The sequence below is a fragment of the Necator americanus genome, chromosome IV (assembly GCF_031761385.1).
Source record: "Necator americanus strain Aroian chromosome IV, whole genome shotgun sequence".
Classification (NCBI taxonomy): domain Eukaryota; kingdom Metazoa; phylum Nematoda; class Chromadorea; order Rhabditida; family Ancylostomatidae; genus Necator; species Necator americanus.
The window spans coordinates 15,353,198-15,375,196 of NC_087374.1; the positions used below are offsets into that span (position 1 = coordinate 15,353,198).

Consider the following 21,999-nt stretch of genomic DNA (forward strand, 5'->3'; position numbering starts at 1 on the left):
GTTGATTAAGATGTATAAGAATGATGTTCAACTCATTTTCTTCAAAGCATTCTCTTTTAATTGTGATTTAGAAGAAAACCTGCAGCACTTCATTTTTTTGGACGTGTTGCTAGAATTTCCCAAGAAGAACTATGTATTTTTATGTGTTCCACTTGCTCGGAAGCTATCTGCGCTGATGGAACATGTCTCCGGCGACAACAACTGTGCGACGGCAAGAAAGACTGTAGCGATGGTTCGGATGAGGAAGGCTGTGATCGTAGGACTATCTAATAGAATTTTGCTTTAAATTCACTTTAAACCGCAGTAGCTGTACATGTTCTCTGGTCTTTCGTAACGGTTCTAAATTAATTTGATGTTTCTGAAAATTAAGTTCTTTGAGATTTAAGAGCATAAATGCGATAGTCGGAGCCAGTGCTCTGACCTCCTTCAATTTTAAACGGTTGGGAAAAAACCCCTTCACTTGAGCTGCACCCCATGGGCTAAACCCCCTTAACCTGAGGAGGGTCCGGCTTTTCCCTAACGCACCTATGTTTAAAAGACTGATTCTCATCTTACTCGATGAAATTGAAGTGAACGGTTGTAAAATGGGCCGTTCTCCAGAACGATCTCCCTTTGGATGAGATTCGCGCAGTTTCACTGTGGGCCATCCTTAGGGAATATCGTGTTTCTCCGCGTTTTCTTTCTGGTGATACATCAATCGTTTTCCATCAATACGAGACTTCGATAGAATGTGAAGAAATTCTGCTGGAAGCGAGACCGCCAAAATGTTGGCAGAAGCTCAAACCGTCCCTTTGGCTAGCCCATACTTTCTATAATCGGGTCAAAAGTACCTATAGTAGGCTCAAAACGACATGAAGCATGTACGCAATTGCGCACGTGGCTTCTCTCTAGGCGCTTCGGTGGAGCGTGGTGGAAACCTTTGCTGGCACCACCCATCGCTGCAGTTTGCGGCTTTCCCACGGTTCCAACACCTGCCTCCACCGTGCCATTTCGAGCGCGTACGCAAATGCACCGCAACTACACTTGTGATTCATGCCGTTTTGACCCAACTATAAAGCAGAATGGCGAAGCCAGTGGTTGCGACCGGAGTGGAAGGGGGGCTTTCGCTCGCTCCACTCACCTCTGCGGTTCGAATTCGCAACTGCCGGCTCAAACGCGCTTCATCGAACGCAGCCGTTAGCGTAGCTGTACGGAGCTTCGTATTTCTCCTACCCTGCCTTAATCAAAGGAATAATCGAGTCAAAACGACATGAATCACAAGTGTAGTTGCGGTACATTTGCGTACGCGCTCGAAACGGCGCGGCGGACGCAGCAGTTTGAACCGAGTTGGGACCGTCGCAAACCGCCGCGATGGGTGGTGCCAGCAAGGGTTTCACCACACTTATCCCCTCGATACAAGCCGTGTAGGCAGTTGTGTACGTGCTCGTGTGTATGTCTCAAACTTATGTGCAATATGTTGTGGAATTGTTGTTTTCCTTCTTTTAATTTTACAATTACTACTACGGAAATTCAGAACTTTCCTTCCGCTTTGTCGACGGGAATGAGGTTAACGGAAACGTTCAAGTGTCATTCAAAGGGATGTGGCAATCAGTTTGTGCTCAGAACGTTGGAGAGGATTCTGCGAACACCATTTGCCATAAAATGAATATGGGGTGAGTTTTCGCCCTGGAATCCGAAGCGTTGATCGAACAACACCAATCAATCGATATCCATGCACAGAACCCCAGCAAATGTGCTCACAGCAAGTGTGCTAAATTCTTTTGGTTGGCAGATAAACTGCGATGGACGTTGCTCACTTCGTGGATATACTTTCTGTCAGTATGGAGCGAGAATTCGCTGCCATTCGGCTAAACCTGGTAGGTTTTCTATCACTTTTTTGTTCTATGGCACCCACAGTGGTAAGAGGATGAATATGCTCTACAGAGACAGCACTGTAGCTTTCCAACCAAAATTATCAGAAGGAACATCTCATGAAGGTCCCGCGCGTTAGTTGCCGCAGGCGCGTCGCGGTCGCTTTGGTAAACACACGAACGAACTCTTATAAGGAACTTACTACACTGCAGGGAATGTTGAGCAAATTTGATAAGACACTTTGACCAGCAATGATTGCTTTCATGTGTTTGCAGTTGTCCGATCTTCATTATTCTTAATCACGACCTCAGAAGGTCTAATCTGAACGGCGAGCTCGAGGGTTGCCTTCCGTAAGTGACGAGGTCGCTTGGCGGTTCTGTTGGCGGTGGAGTGGCGCCCGGTCATACGTATTTTCGATCTACGATGACTCTGAATAGGATAACACTCTTATGCAGAGTCACGTAGTAGTAGGTCCTTCCTCTTCGCCAACATGCACGCCATGCGACCGCATCATTTCACGGTGAATCCATTCACTACCAAACTCACAACTTCTTGGTCAGGTCCGTCAGATCCCATTATGTACATATATTTTGTTCACGAAGTAGAACTAAATGGTTCCAGAGTTTATTTCTGAGCACTTCCAAATACTACTTGGTATTTGAAATATCCGAGACCAGACATTGATGTTGCACTTTCCCCCAGATGATGTCAAGAATATTCTCAGAAATCTGTGCATTTTTTTAATTTGAGATGCTGCCGATATGTGCGGCGTTCGTCGAGTCTCTGGAGTGGCTCGAGATCCACTTATAGCTCGATACGCGCGTGTTGTCGGAGGCTTTGAAACCACTGCAGGTGCTTTCCCGTGGACGGCTGCAGTAAGAAATAAGGCGGTAAGTTCACGTTCTTTGAAATTGATGGCAAATAATTTACAGAGTCCCCGAGTTCCCTCATGTTTTCAGACAACTTATATGTTATACATTGCAGTAATATGAATCAAAAATCACTTTGCCTTTGCTATTCAAAAACCTTCGTTTTTTTCCAGACGGGTGCCCATCACTGCGGAGCTAGCGTTCTGGACAGGACCCATCTAATTACAGCTGCTCACTGTTTCGAGTTGGTAACTGTATCTTTTCTTGCATCTTCCCCTCAGAAATCTTTATTTAGCATACTATGCATTACCATACTTGAAAGAAGTAACTGCAATTTTATCAATATTTCCAAAAATCTCAGCAAAAAAAAAATCGCCGAGTTTTTTAGGATTTAGGAAGATTTCTAATGAAACTATTGTCTGGGTTGGGTGCAAGTAGTCTAGTAAGTGATTCTTACGCTGTTCGTGTTCTAAAGAACCAGATTTAATTCGATTGTAACTTTTACGATCTAAGAATCTCAAAATCTTTATTGTAACAACTTCTCTGAAAGAACTAATCGTTTAGAGAAGATCGACGTCCCACGTCGTACATAGTTGTGGTTGGAGACTGGGATAACACCGTTAACGAAGGTCATGAACAGATATTCGATGTGTCTCGATTTTATTTCTACCCGCTTTATGAAGGTATGTCAACTTTTCCTTCGAGACTTCTTTTCATCCTTATTTAGTTTTCCAAAGAATCCGTTCAGATCTCTTCGCTCATGACTTGGCAATCATTGAAATCAGTGGGAGAGGTATGCGCTTTGACGATTGGACGCAACCGATTTGTCTTCCTCCACGCGATTTCGTCTACCAAGCGGGGAGGAAATGTGTGGTTTCTGGATGGGGTAGCATGGGCCTCAGTAAGCATATCCTACGACTAAACTTGTTTTCCAAAAAAAAAATAGCTGTTTTTGCACTTTGCAGCATATCCTTCACGTCTTCAAGCTGCTGTTCTTCCGATAATTGACAGAGCGGAATGCATGAACTCGTCCAGAATCTACTCATCCATGAGCCGATCAGCATTCTGTGCAGGATATTTGCATGTATGCGTAAATTTTAAAATTCATGTTGCTGGAATTCTTCTCTAATCTTCGAAAACGCTCGTATTGCAACTCAAGGCAGTTGAAGTATAATCTCTCTCTCTTCGTTTCTTTTTTTCGCTGAAAAGAATCAACTCACGAATCTGAGGTGGTACGGATTTCAGGTGGAGTATTCGTAGACAGGATCGTAGATTATGGAGAGAAGGGTGATTCCGTCCATTTATTGCTAATTGCCGTAAAAAACGGCCCGGAAGATGCACCGCGTGCGCAAGGCTGGTACGCTCCAACCCAACTCATTGTAGAAAATAGCGCGCCGGACCGCTCGAACCCGTATCTTCCGGGCCGTTTTCTACGGCAATTGGGAAGAAATGAACAGAATTACCCTTCTCTCAATAATCTACGATCCCGTATACGAATACTCCACCGGAAATCCGTACCTTTCCAGATTCGTGCGGTGATGCTTTTAAATCTCTGCCCGGTGTGCAAAAAAAACCAGTTCAGGGAGGTGTGGACTCGTGTCAAGGTGACTCCGGTGGCCCGTTGGCGTGCCAAAATGGAAATGGTAGGTTCTACCAACAAAAAAAAAACCACATTTTGACCGTGAAACCTTAGGGTTAGTCGTTTCAGGACCGTACGTCCTAGCGGGCGTAATCTCATGGGGTGATGGATGCGCACAAAAAGGTCAACCGGGAATCTACACAATGGTGGCTCCGTATCTGACTTGGATACGGGGAATAGTCAATTTTTGACAGCAACGGTTCTGCCTTCTTCTACCGCTAGGAACAGATATTATGTAATTGCCAGGATTCTATCCAGGACAAATGGAAGAATTGAGAATTATTGTTGGATTATCCGCTACATCTGGGCGTCGGTGCTTATGTTGTTAAAGGCATCACTCCACGAATCTGAGGTGGTACAGATTTCAGGTGGAGTATTTGTATACGGGATGGGAGACTATGGAGAGGGGGGTGATTCCGTCCATTTCTTCCTAATTGCCGTAAAAAACGGCTCGGAAGATACGGCTTCAGGCGTTTTGGCGCACTATTTTCTACAGGGAGTCCCATTGGAGCGCGCCAGCCTTATGCGGCGCCGTATCTTCCGAGCCGTTTTTTACGGCAATTAGGAAGAAATGGACGGAATCACCCCCCTCTCCATAGTCTCCCATCCCGTATACGAATACTCCACCTGAAATCTGCACCACCTCAGATTCGTGGGGTGATGTCTTTAAGTGCGATTGCGTTGCGCTTCAGTAGCCTTTTCTTTATTGCGTTTAATAAGTTAACAATTATTTGGATTGTTTGACGTTTCCCTTATTAGCATCCACTCTCCTTGCATCTATTGTTCAACGACAATAGGACGACAATCGCGGATCGTGTTGTGCGTCGAACTTACTTACTAGTTACTTACAACAACATAATTACTGACGCCTGCACCTGTTATTACAACACGGGTTCTTTTTGGCATCCATCTGAATGCTTTAAATGTGTGTAGATTTGATGCGGGCACATTACCTATGTAGGCTGGAACATGCGAAAAATGTAAAATATGCTCCAGCGCATTCTTTAGCCTCGTTCACTTTTTATGCAGCGAAGAGACCAAATTCTCTTCTAATGCGCGCAGCGGCCATCTAAGCTCAGATCGAAGATGTTGCCTGTGTAATAAGACAATAAAGATTTCTCTATTGTGTACCTTTCAAAAAAAAAATCCCATATATGTTGTACGATACTGCCATTGGCGGAGATCGTGAACAACTACAGCTGGATCAGAATCACCTGACCTTCATCGCCGAATAACTGTTGCGTTTTGGTAACGGACCATTTTACAGGACCATCAACCACACGGCGAAGACGTTAGGTAGTAGAGCGCAGCGCAAACATCAACTGAGTCAAAGTTTTGAAATGCATTTGTACAAAGTAGTCGCTGTGAGGTATCGCTTTTATTCAAATGGTTTTACACTGATAGCAATTGATCCAATGATCACTCCAGAAGACTATTTAACTTTTTCTTTACTAAACAAGTCGGGTCAGAACGACATGAATAACGAGTGTGGTTGCGGTGCATTTGCATCGTACGCACTCGAAGCACTCGAAGCGGCGTGGTGGAGGCAGCAGTTGGAACCGTGCTGGGATCGTCGCAAACTGCAGCGATGGGTGGTGCCAGCAAGGATTTCACCACGCACGTAGCCGCTACGCTCCACCGGCGGCATCGAGAGAAGGTGTGTACGCGATTGCGTACGTCCTTCATGTCGTTTTGACCCTACCATATGTTTAATGTTGTTGGTCGCTCTTGCTTTAGTCCGTTCAAAACGACGTAAAGCACAGTCTGTTGCGTAAGCAGCTGCGCTCGAAGCGACTGCTACTGGAATAGAGGTGATCCCATTGCGAACTGCAGAAATGGGTGACGGTAGCGAGGACCCCTAGGCGATCCCAACCTTTGCTCCACCGAGCGCAGCCGCTTACGCAACTGTCCGTGCCTCATGTCGTTTTGACCCAACTGTACTCTTCCCGTTTACCCTATGCGATCATCAATATCAGCAGTCATACTTTGTAGCACCTTTCGGCTAAGTAGCGTATGTCACACAGTTGTGATTACGGCACGGGCAAATAACTGCGACTCCGCTGTGGACGACAATTACATCCAGGTCAGAGCAACATGAAGTTCTCTGCACTCGAAGCGGCACGATGGATCCAACGGTTGGAATGCAGGTGGGATCGTCTTTAGCTCACTCGGACTGCAGCGATGAGAGGAGCTAGCAAGGGTCAGTCTCAATCCCCACCATTAGCTCTTCCACTCCGTCTCGAGCCGCCTACGCAACTGCTCCGAGCTTCAATCCGATTTGACTCGACTGTGTCACAGACAAGCTTGACAGGTCTTGTTCTCTTCTCATGGTGTGAACGAGGAAGGACCTAAAGAAGATCAAGTATCCTCTTCGCATTCTTTACGAAGTCGTATTTTATAACCGATTCATTCTGGTCAGTAGTAACTTGGAAGCAGCTCAGTTTCTCCGTTTACTCAATGGAATGACAGCGATTGTTCCAGATTCGTCGACAGAGATAATCTATTCTTGGATTCAGAGTTTGATTACGGACGGGTTCTGTAAGAAAAACATTGTTTTCTGATTTCGCAAAGGTTTTGATGTGAGAATTAGGGGAACGTCACCGAGTCGCTAGATAAAAATAATTCCTTGGAGTCATTTCATTTTACTGACTGCAGAGGGCTACTCCTCGTAGGAGATAAATGCTAGGGAAAGTTAGATCTAAATTAATTAAACGTCATCGGATAACTTGGCTCAGTTTTCCAAGTGAGTAAATACATCGATTTTGTTATGAGGATGTTTCCAAAAGTGCCAAAAGTTACGAATTTGGGATGCCTTTTTTGGGATTGGGTACTCCAGTGTAATAGTGCAGTAAAGTCTTACAAGAAAGCTTCTAACGCGACTACGGCTTCGTTTCTATTTCCTAGTAGATTAAGCTACAGATTGGGAATTATGATGAGTGTAACAGCTTCGTTGTGGAAGAAACAAAATTTGAGAGCAGCTGGCAGAAACGACATGAAGCTTAGCAGAGTCAAAACGTCATGAAGCACGGCGCAGATACGCAAGCTGCTACGCTCGAAGCGTCACGGTGGAGCGTAGCAACTAGGATCCACGGATCACCCTTACTAGCATCACCCATCACTGCCTTTTGCGATGGTCCACATCGGTTCCAACCGCCATTTCCACCGCTTGGGGCGCAGCCGCTTACGCAACTGCACCGTGCTTTATGCCGTTTTCACCCTACAGCTGCAGCTGGTGGTCGCGACTGACTCGGAGGGCAGAGGTGAGTGGAGCTGGCGAGGATCCCACATCGGTCACAACCGCAGTCTATCGCAGTCCCTCAAACAACTCCACTGAAATTCGAGTCGTTTTGACCTGACCATGCATTTGCGTTGTAAAACTAGCACAGATCCGTGCTGGAGCGCGAAAATGCGGCGGCCGCGCCGCGACCGACGAAAAAAAACAAGCGAAGAAAAAGGCACAGCTGAGCGCTGTGAATTTGCACATTCTGGTGATAAAGATGGATAAGTTACAGGTTAGTTCTGTCGTACTATTGGACAGTATTCGGTGATGTTTTTGGATTTCGGTTTAATATATGATGGAGTTGATCTTTTTATTAGTTCCGAACTTTTTTGTGATAGTATTTTGCTTAACTTCCTCCCATTTGTTTAATTGCAAGTGGGAGATAATGGTGGTTGGTTCGTCATCGAGTTTTGTTAAATTCTCCACTCAAGGTATGATTACTTTGGTCGTGATAAAGTATATGTTGTTTATTTCGTATTAGTCACTTAGAACCACGCAAAATTGCTCCCTAATTGAATGTAATAAATCTAGGTGCTCCCTAAATTATAAACTTGAAAATTACTTTTCCCAATGTGAACTGATCGGCAACAACTTTGCTTTATTTGATCTCTTCTATCAAAGTGGGAAAACCAAAAAGCACTGTGCTGATAAGAGAGGGAAAGCGATGCTCGTGTCACTGGTTTTAACTTGCACGATGTGAAGTGAATACTATTACCCATGTACATAGTGTTCTTGGAAATGGTTAGATTTAATCCCCTTTAGGGCAACGTGCGATTCCAAAATCTAGTTTATTTTCTATATAGGGTGGTGACTGGAGCAGTTTCTTTCATCAGTTCGAGGCGGTTGCTTCACAGTCGCCCGCTAATGTTTCTCGACCTTCTATCGTCGATGACAATGTGCCATTACCTATTGTTCGTAAGTCTTTTTTATCTTCTAATTGAGTTTAATTTAGTTTGATTTTCTTCTGATCTTAGTAGCGATTTTGGCCAACAACTGAAGAAATATTTAGATATTTACTTGAAAGACATTTAATGTTACAGGTGGACATCACTTCGACATTGCCTATCAAGAGACGGTGGATGAACACGTGAAGTGTCAGGTGAATAAGATTTAGAGAACCAGGTTCTACGCAAGTACCTTAATTTGCATTTGTGATAGTGGATAAAGGTTGAAGTATACGCCGCTAATCAAAATCCCTATGAAATTGCGCCTACTCGACTTCAGTTAGAATCATTTGAGATTTGTGAACACGTATGCAGCCTTACAATTACTTGCGATGTAATTGTGCGATGTGTCAAATCATAGTTTTTGTCTTCGCCCACAAATCTACTACCAATTCATCTAACGAGGATGGATAAGAAGCCTGGAATTAGAACGGTTTCGATTCTTGATTGTACTGTCACGGACCCCTTACTGATTCCGCTACTCCCGCATTTGCGATAGTAACGCTTCGACACCGTATCTACCGGCAAGTTATTGCGTAGTTTTTGCTAAACGGAAAGAAGGCGCATTGTGATTTTAGAGGTGCTAAAAGAGCCGGTTTCGAATTTGAATGATGTATGTGCTCAGAAATATACATTGAAATTCTTTACCACTGCTACTTCGGTTTTTTGAGACTGCAGAATATTATGTTGCTTTAATTCAAACTTTTTTTTGGGAAACAACTTCAGTTTTCAGTGCTCTTCAAAAGGATATAGTTATTGTCTTACTCGGCTTAAAATATTTTTAGGTATGTGGAATGCTTCTTCGTCGAACGATGTTTGCTGCCCATGTTCGGCAGCGTCATCCTGAACTCTGTCCTCCATCACTTTCAACCGATGACGATTCCGGGCGTCATTCTGGTCTGGAATCTCCAGATATAAGCAGAAATCCAAAGTACGCCACAGAAAGAACACTTCGAGCACACATTATTAATCATGCTCTTCTCACTTTTCTTTTTAGTTTTCCCTTTTCTCCAAAACTTATGTCTCCTCCAATCGCCAAAGAGCCGATCAAACTAACCATCAGCCTGGTTAGATTACATACCTCATTGCTGAAAAAACGTTAAACGAAGTGATTCCACCCTAACTATGTGATTTCTAGAAAGGCCACCGAAAGCACAGACGGAGGAAGACAAAACGCGAGCGTCGTGGCGAAGATGGTCCCACCACCCCGTTTGAAGAGGAGCACCAGTCGCCCTTATCACATACTTCAAATAATGATGATAATTTTTTCTGGCCCAGTGATGATCAGCCAGGTCCTTCAACACAAACAAATGCACCGCTTTCTTTTGGACTTGAGCTATCGCCTTCGGGACGATTCAATGTTGGTCTCCTTATTTCATTTATTCGTTACCATCTATTATACTTTCTATTTGTCAATGTGGTTCCGTTTAAGGTTCCAGAGAGTAGTCAAAACACTGATAGCACCATCACACGTATTTCACCTATTGTTCAAGCTCGCGCCGAGTTGGAGGATTCCTCAGATGAAGACTCAAGAAGAAGGAAGAGGCGGAAGAGTAGAAGGAAAGTCAAAAGGTCGGCGATGTACCATAAATTAACTGCAAAACATCAACTATCCTTTTTTTTCAATTGATTTGTTCTTGATTGCTTTTTTTTTATAGAAAAGAGCATGACGTCGCAATACCGTCTCCCCCTTTGCGATCACGCGTTTTGCCGGCCGTTGAACCGCTCCGGCTTGCTATTACCCCTGATGGTGCACGAGTGATAGGTCGGATCTTTGTGTTTTTTGCCTTTGTGCGTACGGTGAAATATAAAATTAAGTGGAACTACAACTCTTGATTTGAAAACTTCTAAAAAATGTGGAAGTCGCGATAGTGCGACGAAGTCGCAATAGTGGTCGATTGAAAAAGAGCTTTCAGTCTAAATGTTTTCATCCAGAAATCGCTGTTTGGTTTGCCTATTCTGAATCTGCGCGTACGATAGGTGGGGTATACGAATTTTGATTAAATAGCTCTATTTGCTGCACTACTCCTGTATAGAATGCAGAATATCAAAATGGGTTTTGTTTTCTAGATAAGAATGAAACAGTTTGAGGTAGTTCTACTCTTAAATGTTGGAACATCAAATTTGTCTGTGAAATTGTGGTATGATAACAGAACCTAGGCTGTATTAATTGAAATTATTGTAATATATTATCTTTCCTTCAGATTCTTCCTCTCGAACGCATCATTCTCCACAAGGCACGTGCCGAATTGCTAGTCAAACTGAGCGAGCTCGTCCAGAAACGCGGTCGTACACCCACTCGCAGCAGACATCTACAAGAAGTGCTTTCACGGATCTGATCCAGTCCTTTCCTGCCACGTCGCATGTCCTGCCAGTGGCGCAGCCGTTTCCCCACTTTACATCCCAACCTACTACGTCTAAAGGATCAGCCAGTGAAGCGCAGGCACAGGTGATCACAGTAGGACAGCCTGCCAAGCGAGCAGAGAGAACTGATGTGATCATTGACACAATGCTTCCCCAAATTCCTCCAGTAGCCACTGTTCTTACACCGTCATCCTGGGTTTATTCGCAATCTCAAATCACGACGGATACTACTCTGCTTCCGGCATACAACACACGATCAGGAGGTAAATCTGCTGTTGAAAGTGCTTCCTTTCGTGCTGAAGCGATCCCGTTTGATCCGGTAATTAAGCCAACTGCAATTTTGGAGCCCGAACCTGTCAAACTAGCCAGTGAGAATACCGTAGCAGAGGAAGATCTTGTCGATCCTCTCTTGACTGAAAATCGCAGACCAGTTTTACCTCAGAGGAAGACTAGACAGCCATCAGGCTCCCAGGAGGCCTGGGAACCACTTGGAATAAAAAGCCCGACATATGGAATAGTGTTACCGGTAGCACCAAGACAGGATAATGATGCTGATGATGCAACAGTAGCATTTCTCACCTCATCCCCTGAGCTACTTTCGGAAGATGACAGTTGTGCAGTTAAGGAAGAGATCGAAGAAGTTCAAAGCACACAAGACGTGCCACCTTCAAGAGCAGTTCGCCAGAAATTCCGCTCAGCACCGAGTGCTACATCAGAGAGCACTGACACGGACCAGAGAACGATTATTGACGTTGAGGAAGATCAAGCGGAACGGAGATCGAGCGACCGCGATGGCGAAGTGCAGTCGCTAACGATAAAATTGGCTGCGCTGTCTCAGGACTTGGTGGCATCTCGAGAACAGTCAGTAGATCAACAATCTCTGGCGATCACAAAATCACCATCTGAAGGTGATGAGAGAAGCGATCGGGAAACTACGAGGGCCACACCTGCGGAGAGTGATAAAGCGACTCAACCGGTTGAAAAAAAGCTCGAGCTTTCGGACCAACGTTCGAGCAGAGAAGACCTTGTGTTTACACCGGAAACTCAGTATATTCCTGTTTTGGATAGTGCACAGGAAGATCGCATTGCATCCGAACGGCTAGCGGAATATAAACGTCCGGATATGGCTGGAGAAGTCCTTGCGCATTCTGCTGTAGATCAAGCCAGCTTGGATCGCGTATTTGAGGAAGCTATACAGGAGGAGTTTGTTTCGTCACAGCAGTTGGCAGCAGGGGTCAGCGCTTTGTCTATAGAAAGCGAAAGTGGGGAAATGCCTATTCATGTGCTGGTTTCCTCACGTTTTAATGAGTCAGTGCAAGAACGGGATGTAGCAGCGTGGCCGAATGAGTATGGGCAAGAAGATATAGAGGCATGTGTTTGTCCTGTTGACCATGTTAGTAAATTGATGAAGTACAGAGAAGAAGAAGAACTGAGTTCTTATGAAGAGGATTACTCAGCAGAGGACGACGAACTTGTAGACCTTCATGAGAGTTCGGTATCTAATTGTCATGAGTTGGAACAGCAATCACAGTATGAACAAATACTACGACAGCAAGCGCCATCATCAGGCATATCTACGGAAGAGTTGATATGTCCAGAAACTCCCACTGAAGAACAGATGTTGCATCAAGAAATGACTTTGCCGCAAGTATGCGTACCACAACAATGGCCATCACAATACACTTGGCGAAGTCATTCTGGGCCACGGGAGTTAAGCGTTCAGACCACCTTTGAGAACTTATCTCAAGTTGTTGTCCATCATTCTGAGCCGATTCCACACAAGGCAACTAGCCATAGGCCATCTGTGCCTATTTCTTTCAATTCCGCTAATATCCCGCAGCAACTGCTGCAGTCACCACCGCCTCATTCATTCCCATTACAATGTGGTAGTCAAAAAGTTCTCTCCAGCCAATGGCAAATGCCACGCTACAGTACCCAAATTTCTGCGCAGCAACCAACCGTTCAAGTTGTGGAACAATCTACAGATTTGAACCAACGGCAATTGTTGTACAAGGAAGAATTGCAGCTTATCCATTATCAGTACCAGCACAGCCAGTTTCAGCCTTATAAGCCCCAACAGCCAGTAGTTTCTGCACTATCTAAATCTCATCGTCAGCCTCAAATTCTCCCTCCAATTTCCTTTGAACAGGATTATGAGAGGGCAGAACTCCAAAACGAGCAAATCTCTCAGCAGCAACAGCAAGCAAATTTCATTACGCGAGGAAGACAACCCTCAGAACTTTTGGAGGAAGAGATGAGAGCCATGCGTTATGTGTATTTAATGAATGAGCAACGTCATGCAAAGAAATCATTGGCTGAGGTAGACAAGAAAATTGCCAGAAAGTTAGACCAGTTGGACAATTTGATCTTTCTGCCCGAGCTTCCACCAATTATCATTGAGCCGACGGTGATTCCCGAAGGAGTGCCTCGGCATAGAATGCAGGTAACGCTTTTAATTCTTTTAGTTTCATCTTAATAAAAGTAGATGTTTCAGGAACACATACTTCCACCATACTACCATGCCCAATTTGCTGTTAGGGATGGTCCATGCGTCTCTCCCCATAAGTCTGAAAGTGAAAATGAATGCAGTGATGATGATATCCGTAAACTGCAAGATATTTTGGACTTCTCACTGCTTGAACCTCCACTACTTCATCCTACGGTGCAATCAAGTGCTCAACATTCACCTCACAAAGCACAGCACGGACAATCTCAAACAGTGGTAGATGAACCCCAACATCAGCAGTATCATTGCAGTGAATCTTATCGAAGTCCACAATTTCCACTTGCAGAACATCCACAAGAAATTTCTAGTCAACAGCTACTATTAGCTCCCGAGCCTTCAGCAGCACGACCTCAGCAACCGCTTGAGATCGCATTTTCGAATATAGCCGACGCCACAATGATATCCAGGAAGTCAGCTTCGGGAAGTGAAGAGGAATCGGAGATAAGCACAGAAGAGAGTTCGGTGAACAACGAGGAAGAATCGCAGAAAGGATCTGATGATTCAACAGATAGCGAAACTGTGAGGAAACTGTGGGACCTTAGTCCGAGTGTTTCACCGCTAACATTAGAAGCTTTAGCCTCGGGTTTAAGCTCCCCAGAAGGATCGGATTCAAACGATGGTCAAACTGGTCTACCAGTATGGCCGACTATTTCGAGGAAACATGCGAAGTTAGCCATTGCTGCATGCAGAAACATGCCGAAAAAGTACCAGCCATTATGTAGGAGATTCGCATGGCAACAGGGAATTACTTATTTGTTGGAGAATTTTTGCCTCAAGAAATGGGAGATCCGTCCAGAACACGATACAGAGTCTGTATGGTTCTTCGAGAGAAATGTTCGGCGGTTTAAGCCATTTGAACTTGAGTCATGGGATATTCCTGGACTCAGTTCAGAGGATGAAAACGATTTCTATGGGTTCAACATCTGTGCGGACATCCCTATGGAGAGATGCAGGAAAACGATCAGATTGGAAGATCATGCCACGGTTTCATTGAACTGGTAAGTCATGGTTCACGTCTACGAACATTAATTACGTACCACCACCAGCATATGGTGATAACGCCAGACGGGTAACGAATTACGATTTGTATGAATTTCGTTCAATCTACGTGCGCTAAGAAAGTTGCAGGCGACAGCAACAGTTCACTCATTCAGTTCTTCTACAATTAAGAGATTTTGTACGAAAACAACGAAGACGAGAATGAACTGGGTGTAGAGGACGATGTCAACGGTAATCGATAGGTCCAAATCAGTTGTCGAATCTTTTACTGAAACTCCACAAAGACAAAATTGCGCAGAACTGACCTACTCAAACGCAACCAGAGAACAAACGAAATAATATTTGGAATTTAAAGAAAGTTATATAAATCACTCGTCACTAAGACTGCAGATGAACTGATGTCAACAAAAAGTGCAGCTAATGCAATTACAGGAAGTTAGCTAGTAAATCAAAAGAAAAGACGAACGGAAAGCGCTACAGTTCTCATTATTTATTGCTTTAGAGATAAGAAACGAATAGCTACTTGCTCCAAAATTTTGACCCAATAACACAGTGATCGCGCTCGCGATTTACAGGCAGCATCTGATGCAGGTGGAGGTCACATTTTGATTTAAGTGACTAAAAGGTGGATGAGAATGAGCGATTATTCGAAAGTGCATTACTCGAATTGCAGCGAGTTCTCACTGGATTCCCTCTACGGTTTAATTTCCTTTAATTGGAGAGAGAGCTACACATGGACTAGAAATATTTTTCCTAAATTGCGAGTGTATCTTTTAGGCAAAAGAGCATCAGAAAAAGAGTTGCGACTGATTGACATTTCTCTGAACAGCTTGACATAGTAAGGTCAAAACGACATGAAGTACGTACGCGGCTTCTCTCGGAGAACTTCGGTGGAGTGGAGCGGCTAGGAGCGTGGTGAGACCCTTGCTGACACCCATCGTTGCAGTTTGCGACGGTCCCACTCGTGATTCATGTCGTTTTGACCCGACTATATGTCATTCATGCGTCCTTCCTTCTTGGGTTGCTATAGTTGGATTATCTTCGCGCAACTAGCGCATTGTGAATGGGAGTACTTTTTTGCACTTCACAAGAACTCCATACCATTACTTCATGCAACCGATTGTCTATGAGTCGCATGGTTTCTCGCTAAGAAAGAACGATGATTGTAACTTTGAACATTTTCTAACGGCCTTTCTTTTTTCTATATCTCTTATATACTATAGAAAAGTGCGCTTGGAAGGTGAAGTGAGGAAGTGACATCCTCGCTCTATTTCATTAGGATCTAGACGAACACTATCTACACATATTTTTTGTGAAGGGAAAACGTGTCTCTCTATTTTTGCACGGGCTTTAATACTTAAAGCAGTAGTTCGAATGTTCTTTTGTCTTGAAACCTCGGCATATTCTGTCTGTGTTTTGCTATAGTGTGCCTACGAGGTTTTTAGATGGAACCTTTATTTGCCTGACGTTTCGGCTTTTTTGCCGTCTTCAGAGGCCTAAATAAACACTATAGCACCATGCATTTCACATCGTAATCGTTTCCGTTGTGGGCCTCATGTCTGTGCCTTCCTAAACACCACTAGGAAGGCACAGACATGAGGCCCACAACGGAAACGATTACGATGTGAAATGCGTTATACTGGCTCACGAAACAGAAATGTCGGCAAGGAAGACGTTGGAGGCGTTTTTTATTCTTAAAAGAAACCCTTCAATGAATAATAGGAATGAATGCTTGTCCATAACGAATGAGTTCTTGCCACTTGTACCGCTCTGTGCCACCTGACCTATAACCGCCTGATATTCTGTGTGTAGATCAAATAATCTATGTCGTCGCTGGTGATCTACACACAGTAATACTCATTCGCTGGTACACTGAGTGACAAGTGCGTGCAACCAGCCGCGCCACATCCGGTGGAGCAAAACGTAAGACCATTTTCAATGTAGATTTCTGTTTTCACTACTCTGAACGATTATCGAAACACTGACCCAGGGTGGTGTGGCACTTGGCGGGATAAACGTAGCATTGTTCCATTCATCCTCTATCTAGGCCTCTGAAGACGGCGAAAAAGCCGAAACGTCAGGCAAATAAAGGTTCCATCTAAAAACTTCGTAGGCACACTATAGCAAAACACTTAAAGCATTTATATGTAAATTACGGTTGCTTCCCGTATTCATGTATAAGGCTGTATTCGGCTCGAAACATATGAACAAGAAATTGGAAATAATTTTTTTAGCTTAGAAATTGGCTTACTTATGATTTCCATCATTGATTTGATTTACCATGCGGTTTTTTCAGCCAAGAGGTTCCAGGATTTGTTCAGCTCTCTTCAACGGATGATGAGGGATGCTCTGATGAGTGGGTTAAATTTTTTTATTTCTTTGATTTCTCGAGTAAGTTTCGTTTCTAGGGAAACGGAACATGCTAGTAGCATCTACTACGACGTAGAAGACATTGCGCCATCGTATGTTCAATACTTACCTTCTTCTAGCCTTCATGAAGATTTTCTTCTTTTTTTTGCAGTTCGCTGTGACCAATATTTTAAGTTTTTACCTTTTAAGATCGCTGAAGCTTTTACCTTCATGTGCAGCTGATGAAGACTCTTCAGAAATGGTTTTTCAAATTTCTGAAGAGGAATCGAATGAAGAAACTGATGAAAGCTCTGAGGGGATTTCTGCTCCGTATGTAAAATCTTTTTTTTTCCTTTCTCTGCAAACGGTGATTACTGCATCGTTTTAGTGCTACATCACAAAAAGCATCTGTTGTATCATCAAATCGACCTGGTCCACTTCCGCAAAAGCTCTCATAGTAAGTTCTGCACATCTTACTTTGTGTTTTCCTTTTCGCAAACACTACGACTAATGTGTTTTTTGTAAAGTGAGAAGCAGGAGTTTATCGCCAGAAGTTGTTGTAAACAATTTCTTCAACAAATGATGTTGCGCAAGAAAGGTGAAACTTTTAGGTATGAGAATTGTTACGTTGACTGCATCTTATTCACTTTTTCGATTGTCATTTATGACTTTTCAGAACTGCTGGAAGAACTGCTGTCCAAGTGACGTCACTTCTTTCTGAGCTATATAGTGAACATCGCAACGCGTACGAGTTGATGTTGGCAGATATTCAAGAAATACCAACCCCAGACCAACGCGAGATTCCATTCTCAGATGATGCTGAATGGGTTGCGTCTCGGATTCTTGCCATCAACCGAGCACAGAACAGATTGTTCATTCCATGTGAGTAAAATATTAGCAGATTTATTGTTAAAATGATCTTGTTTAATATAATATTTACTAGTTTATATATTATATTATTCCCTTCTCTATTTTGCATTCGTTAATAGCTCTTTATTGTTTTAACCTACTTTTTGAATCAATAGATCAGCTAGTCTTAGTTAAACATTTAAGTATCTAACTCCTTGTGTCGACTTGTACAAGTACATGTGTAGTATAAAACAGCTTTCAATAACATTACAACACTTTTCTGACGGAAGAATGATAAAATATCCTCTCTAGTTGTTTAAGCATTTCCACCGTGGGCTGTGATGCAACGTATGTGGAAGGCGTACGGACCACTCCAGCAAGCCGCCTCTGTGGTTGGAGGAGACTTTGGAAAATTTGTGAACGAGTGTGTTAGTGTCGCCTGTAATCACTATTACCGATTGTACGTTTTTGAAAGCTTGTGTCACACGTTATCATTTTCGTCTTTCTCTCGCTTGTCGTCCTTCCACTATTATTTGAACTCAGGAAAAATGGTATTAAAGTGGCCGATGAAATCCCTGGTGATCTGTTAGATCTGTGCTACGCAATTACAAGTGAAAGAATGCGTGAACATACGGAGAGTGTAGAGGCTTTGAAGAGAAAGCCTGACAGAAAGCTCAGAAAGACAAAGAAATGGTGAGTTTCTTTGTCTCTTAAGGAAATGTTTCTCTCTCTTTATAATAGTTCAACGAAGTGAATGTGGCGCAGTTGCTAAGAGTTTTGACTGGAAGTGCATCATCGATGGTACCCTAAGCTCATATACTTCTCTTATCCCTCCTTGATTGATAAATTGATCACAGACCTGTCTGTGAGAATAAAACATCGACCAGCTACGTCGCCCGGTACTTGTAATTCTCTGTAGAGACCAAAACACGTCCACAAACCTCAACGATTCCAGATTTCAGACGAACGTACTTTTCCCATCCTATGGGGATTGATACGCTGGAGATCTTCTCTAGTAGTTCTTCTTATCAGGTTAAAAGAAATAGAATACAATAGTTTTTGATTTTCAAAAGATCCATAACGGAATTTCGTGGTTGTAATTTGTTGCGATGACATGATCAGAAGTTCAAAACATTAGCTTGCTGAAAGATGTTCCTAACCATCGGTCGTTTAGTTGCACCAGAACCTTTTGGAACTAGGCTACACCGTCCCAAATGTAGTATTTACTTGTCACCCTTTTTTTCCAAATTTCTAAATTGATCGAAGCCACTTATCTTTCAGGGTAAGCTTGAAAACAAGGCAACATCAACCATCGATTCCTAGTCAACGCGCCGCAAATGCGGAGCTATTATCGCGATGTCATCGAGTTTATGATGAAAAACGGCAGACTAAGAGAAGAAGATGGAATGCAATGCGATATCTTCATAATGCTTTGCCTGGCTGTGTAATAGGTAGAGAAGTTTTGGGGATTAGGCTGTTCAAAAACCTCTGAAGGAGTGCCCAATAACCTGGAATTCTATTACTTTCCTTTGTGATTTTAGAGGGAATCGACGTATTTGATATGGCTCAAAGGACTAACTTATCCGTCGCTGGGATATTCGGTCCTGAACACAAGCTTGGGCTCACAGAAATGCCTTTTGCTTCTGATATGGACAACAGGTAGCATCCAGTTTGATAATTCATCAATAGTAAAATTCCCGGGTGTAACGTTTACATCATTTTGTGGACTGTATTAGTTCGTCATTTCGATTGTGCAATATTGTTTGTCCTTACAATATCGCAAGTCATTTGATTGAACACATTAAGACTTCCAGATTTTGAGTTTCATTTTGAACTCAGGCCTGCGTACTTGGACATGGAGGAGCTGTTGGACTTGATGGATCATACACTAGCACTCCAGTCGGGTACAACGGTTGATCAAGAAGGGAAAGCTCAACCATGTGTAGACTTCCTCACCGTGGTGGGTTTTCAGAATGATGTTCGGAATTTTTCAAAAGAAGAGCATTGTGAGAACACTGCTATTTACTTTTGTAGCGCGGTTTACATTTCAAAGCTGTTACCGGTGAGCGAGGTCGTTGCCATCTAATGGTATCGCCCTCAGCTATACCTGTACCTCCTGTGACTGTGGACAGATACGGAAATATGACTTCCATCCAAAGAGCGGCTGTACCGACCAGTGAGTTTTCTCCTTAATTAGTCCGAGTTTCATTCCAAAAACATTTGGATTTTGCACTTTCAAGATATTTTTATATCTTTTTCTTATTCGTATTTTTCGTTTTCATTCGCTTTTCGTTTGAGTGCTTTATCCGGAGTTCATCTCAAGAAGGACGCGCAACGATCCTGACGGGTGTTTTCCACGTCCGTTTGAGTCTCCAGTACAAGACGACAATCAGTTTGTGCTACCTTCAGCAGAGAATTGTCCTGAATGTTCGCACACTTCGGAAGATTATGGTACTTTTTCGTTGTCCTGTTTTCTAAAACGATTGAGAGAAAAATCAGCGGATACTCGGCTGTAGACGTATGCCGCAACTCCTTTCTTCATCCTGAGTTTTAAAAAAAGTAAAGAAAAATCAGCAAAAATTGGTTACTATGACTTGTAGTGATAATAGTGTAGTTTTTTGTCATTGTTTAAACTTTGGAAGAAAAAAAAAGAAGACAAATTATTTCAGTTGATATGGACTTTGCGCGAACCTGTTTCAAAGGATTACCATCGGAACTTCAAGAAGAACTGATTGAATCGGAGGTTGACACTTCGAAGACGACTTATTATGCGCCTCGAAAACCTTCGAAAATGTAAGTTGTTCATATACCGTAGCACTGAGACGAAGGGAGATTGAGAGATAACACCTCGAACCCGTTAACTGAGATCAAATCCATCAGATAGGTCAAATTTTGGTGTTGTTTCGATTACACCCCGGTCTCGAGTTGAAGGGAATGACTTAGCACCAAGGTTTGCATGATGTGGGGATTTTAGTGTAATTTCTTTGTCCTTTCTACTTTCTACTTTTGTTCTTACATTTGTATTTCCTGCTGTCATTCAATTCTTCCTGGGAGTACGGAGTCCGATCCCTAGTTAAGTTTTTTTTTTCCTTCGTTCTTCTTCTTCACAGACATTTCAGCATGACCGAAGAAGAACTCATCAAGTTGTTTTAACAACGGCATAATATAATGAAGATGAATATTTTGGAATATTGCGGGTTTCGCTTATATGCTGATTCTAAAACTGTTGTTATTTTTATCTATCATGTGTTTATATATGGTCTTGATATTTGTACTGTTGATAACTGTATTCTTTCATATTGCTTCATGATTCGGGTGTCAATATAACGCAGCTATTGAATGGTTCTGCACACATATTATGATCTAGTCATTTTTGTTTTAACTTGTGTTGTGGCAAAGTTGTATTTATTTATGAATATGATGACAGAAGTGGTGTCTACGACTCTTCTTTTTAAATGAAGGCAGCTAGTTTAGCCTCTTGAAACCCGAAATACTTGGGAGTCTTCATTTCTAAGATATCCAAGACCAAATTTCGAACACAAATTGCGCAAAAATCACATCAGATAGTACTTTAAAGGATTTTTTTTTTAGTTTTGCGGTAAGTTTTAAAGCACATGTTTTAATGTAAGGTTTCCTCATGCGTGTTCACATGTGCTCAATACAACTTTTTTTTTTGCTGGGGTATCACTTCAACTGAGGCGAAAGGAGGGGGAAGCACCTATCTGTGTAAAAGGGAACATTGTTTTTAAAATGTTTTAGAACTTCCTATAGGGTTCCACATTAATTGTATAAAAGGTGTGGACCTTTGAAATCGGAAAACTCTCGATACATCTCACCTAGTATGATGAATAGGGTTTTTGCTTGTTATGTGATTTTGCTGTTTTTTTTAACAGTTTATTAGCTGTTTTTTCTTCAAATTTCCCTCGAGCTTTGCATTTTTAATAACCCTTAAAGGCAGAACACCATGAAACGATTATGTTGGTATCTCTCCATGAAAGTAAAGAATGTAGATCACAAGCGTGAGCGCGATCCAAATCCATCTTGATTATCCAAAAAAAGAACGAAAGTTCTCAGGTAGGCACCTAAGAACGTACGAGTGCGAGCACAAACATACGCAACGCTTTTGCCAGCCAGCAGGAGAGAGGTTGTCAGCAGCCACTGATTGTCCACTCAATGTGTGCACTCACAGAAGTTAACGAGTTCATAAAAATGAATAAAATGAGTTCCCAAGGCGTCGAAAACACTTGAACAATTAAATGCAGTATGACATGGAATTGAAAGTGTTGGGACCTCTCCACGAATGAGACGCTCATAGAAGATGTGTGTCTACGTCCTCTCAATGACATGAG

At 42.9% G+C, this 21,999-nt stretch overlaps 1 protein-coding gene across 4 annotated transcripts; it reads left to right on the plus strand.

Moving 5' to 3' along the window:
• Positions 1-141: 141 nt before the first annotated feature.
• RB195_001360 (uncharacterized protein) lies at positions 142-20,803 on the plus strand (the record flags this gene model as incomplete). Of its 4 annotated transcripts, none has more annotated exons than XM_064198114.1 (35): positions 142-256; positions 1,514-1,652; positions 1,720-1,856; positions 2,602-2,741; positions 2,894-2,964; positions 3,285-3,403; positions 3,469-3,621; positions 3,686-3,804; positions 4,303-4,363; positions 4,429-4,505; positions 7,746-7,871; positions 8,443-8,554; positions 8,680-8,738; positions 9,369-9,514; positions 9,581-9,650; positions 9,722-9,943; positions 10,016-10,155; positions 10,242-10,348; positions 10,788-13,390; positions 13,442-14,451; positions 16,749-16,808; positions 16,861-16,914; positions 17,012-17,131; positions 17,190-17,258; positions 17,329-17,412; positions 17,478-17,683; positions 17,972-18,110; positions 18,194-18,343; positions 18,932-19,101; positions 19,192-19,309; positions 19,490-19,610; positions 19,685-19,826; positions 19,949-20,101; positions 20,320-20,443; positions 20,770-20,803. In XM_064198114.1, the coding sequence occupies 35 exons, from the start codon at positions 142-144 to the stop codon at positions 20,801-20,803; spliced, it is 7,470 nt and encodes a 2,489-aa protein (XP_064053993.1). The 4 variants fall into 4 exon arrangements, with proteins under 4 accessions (XP_064053993.1, XP_064053994.1, XP_013293798.2 ...); XM_064198113.1 differs by having other exon boundaries at positions 2,662-2,741; XM_064198112.1 differs by lacking the exons at positions 142-256; positions 1,514-1,652; positions 1,720-1,856; ... (5 more) ...; positions 4,303-4,363; positions 4,429-4,505 and having other exon boundaries at positions 7,857-7,871.
• Between the last annotated feature and the right edge of the window lie 1,196 nt (positions 20,804-21,999).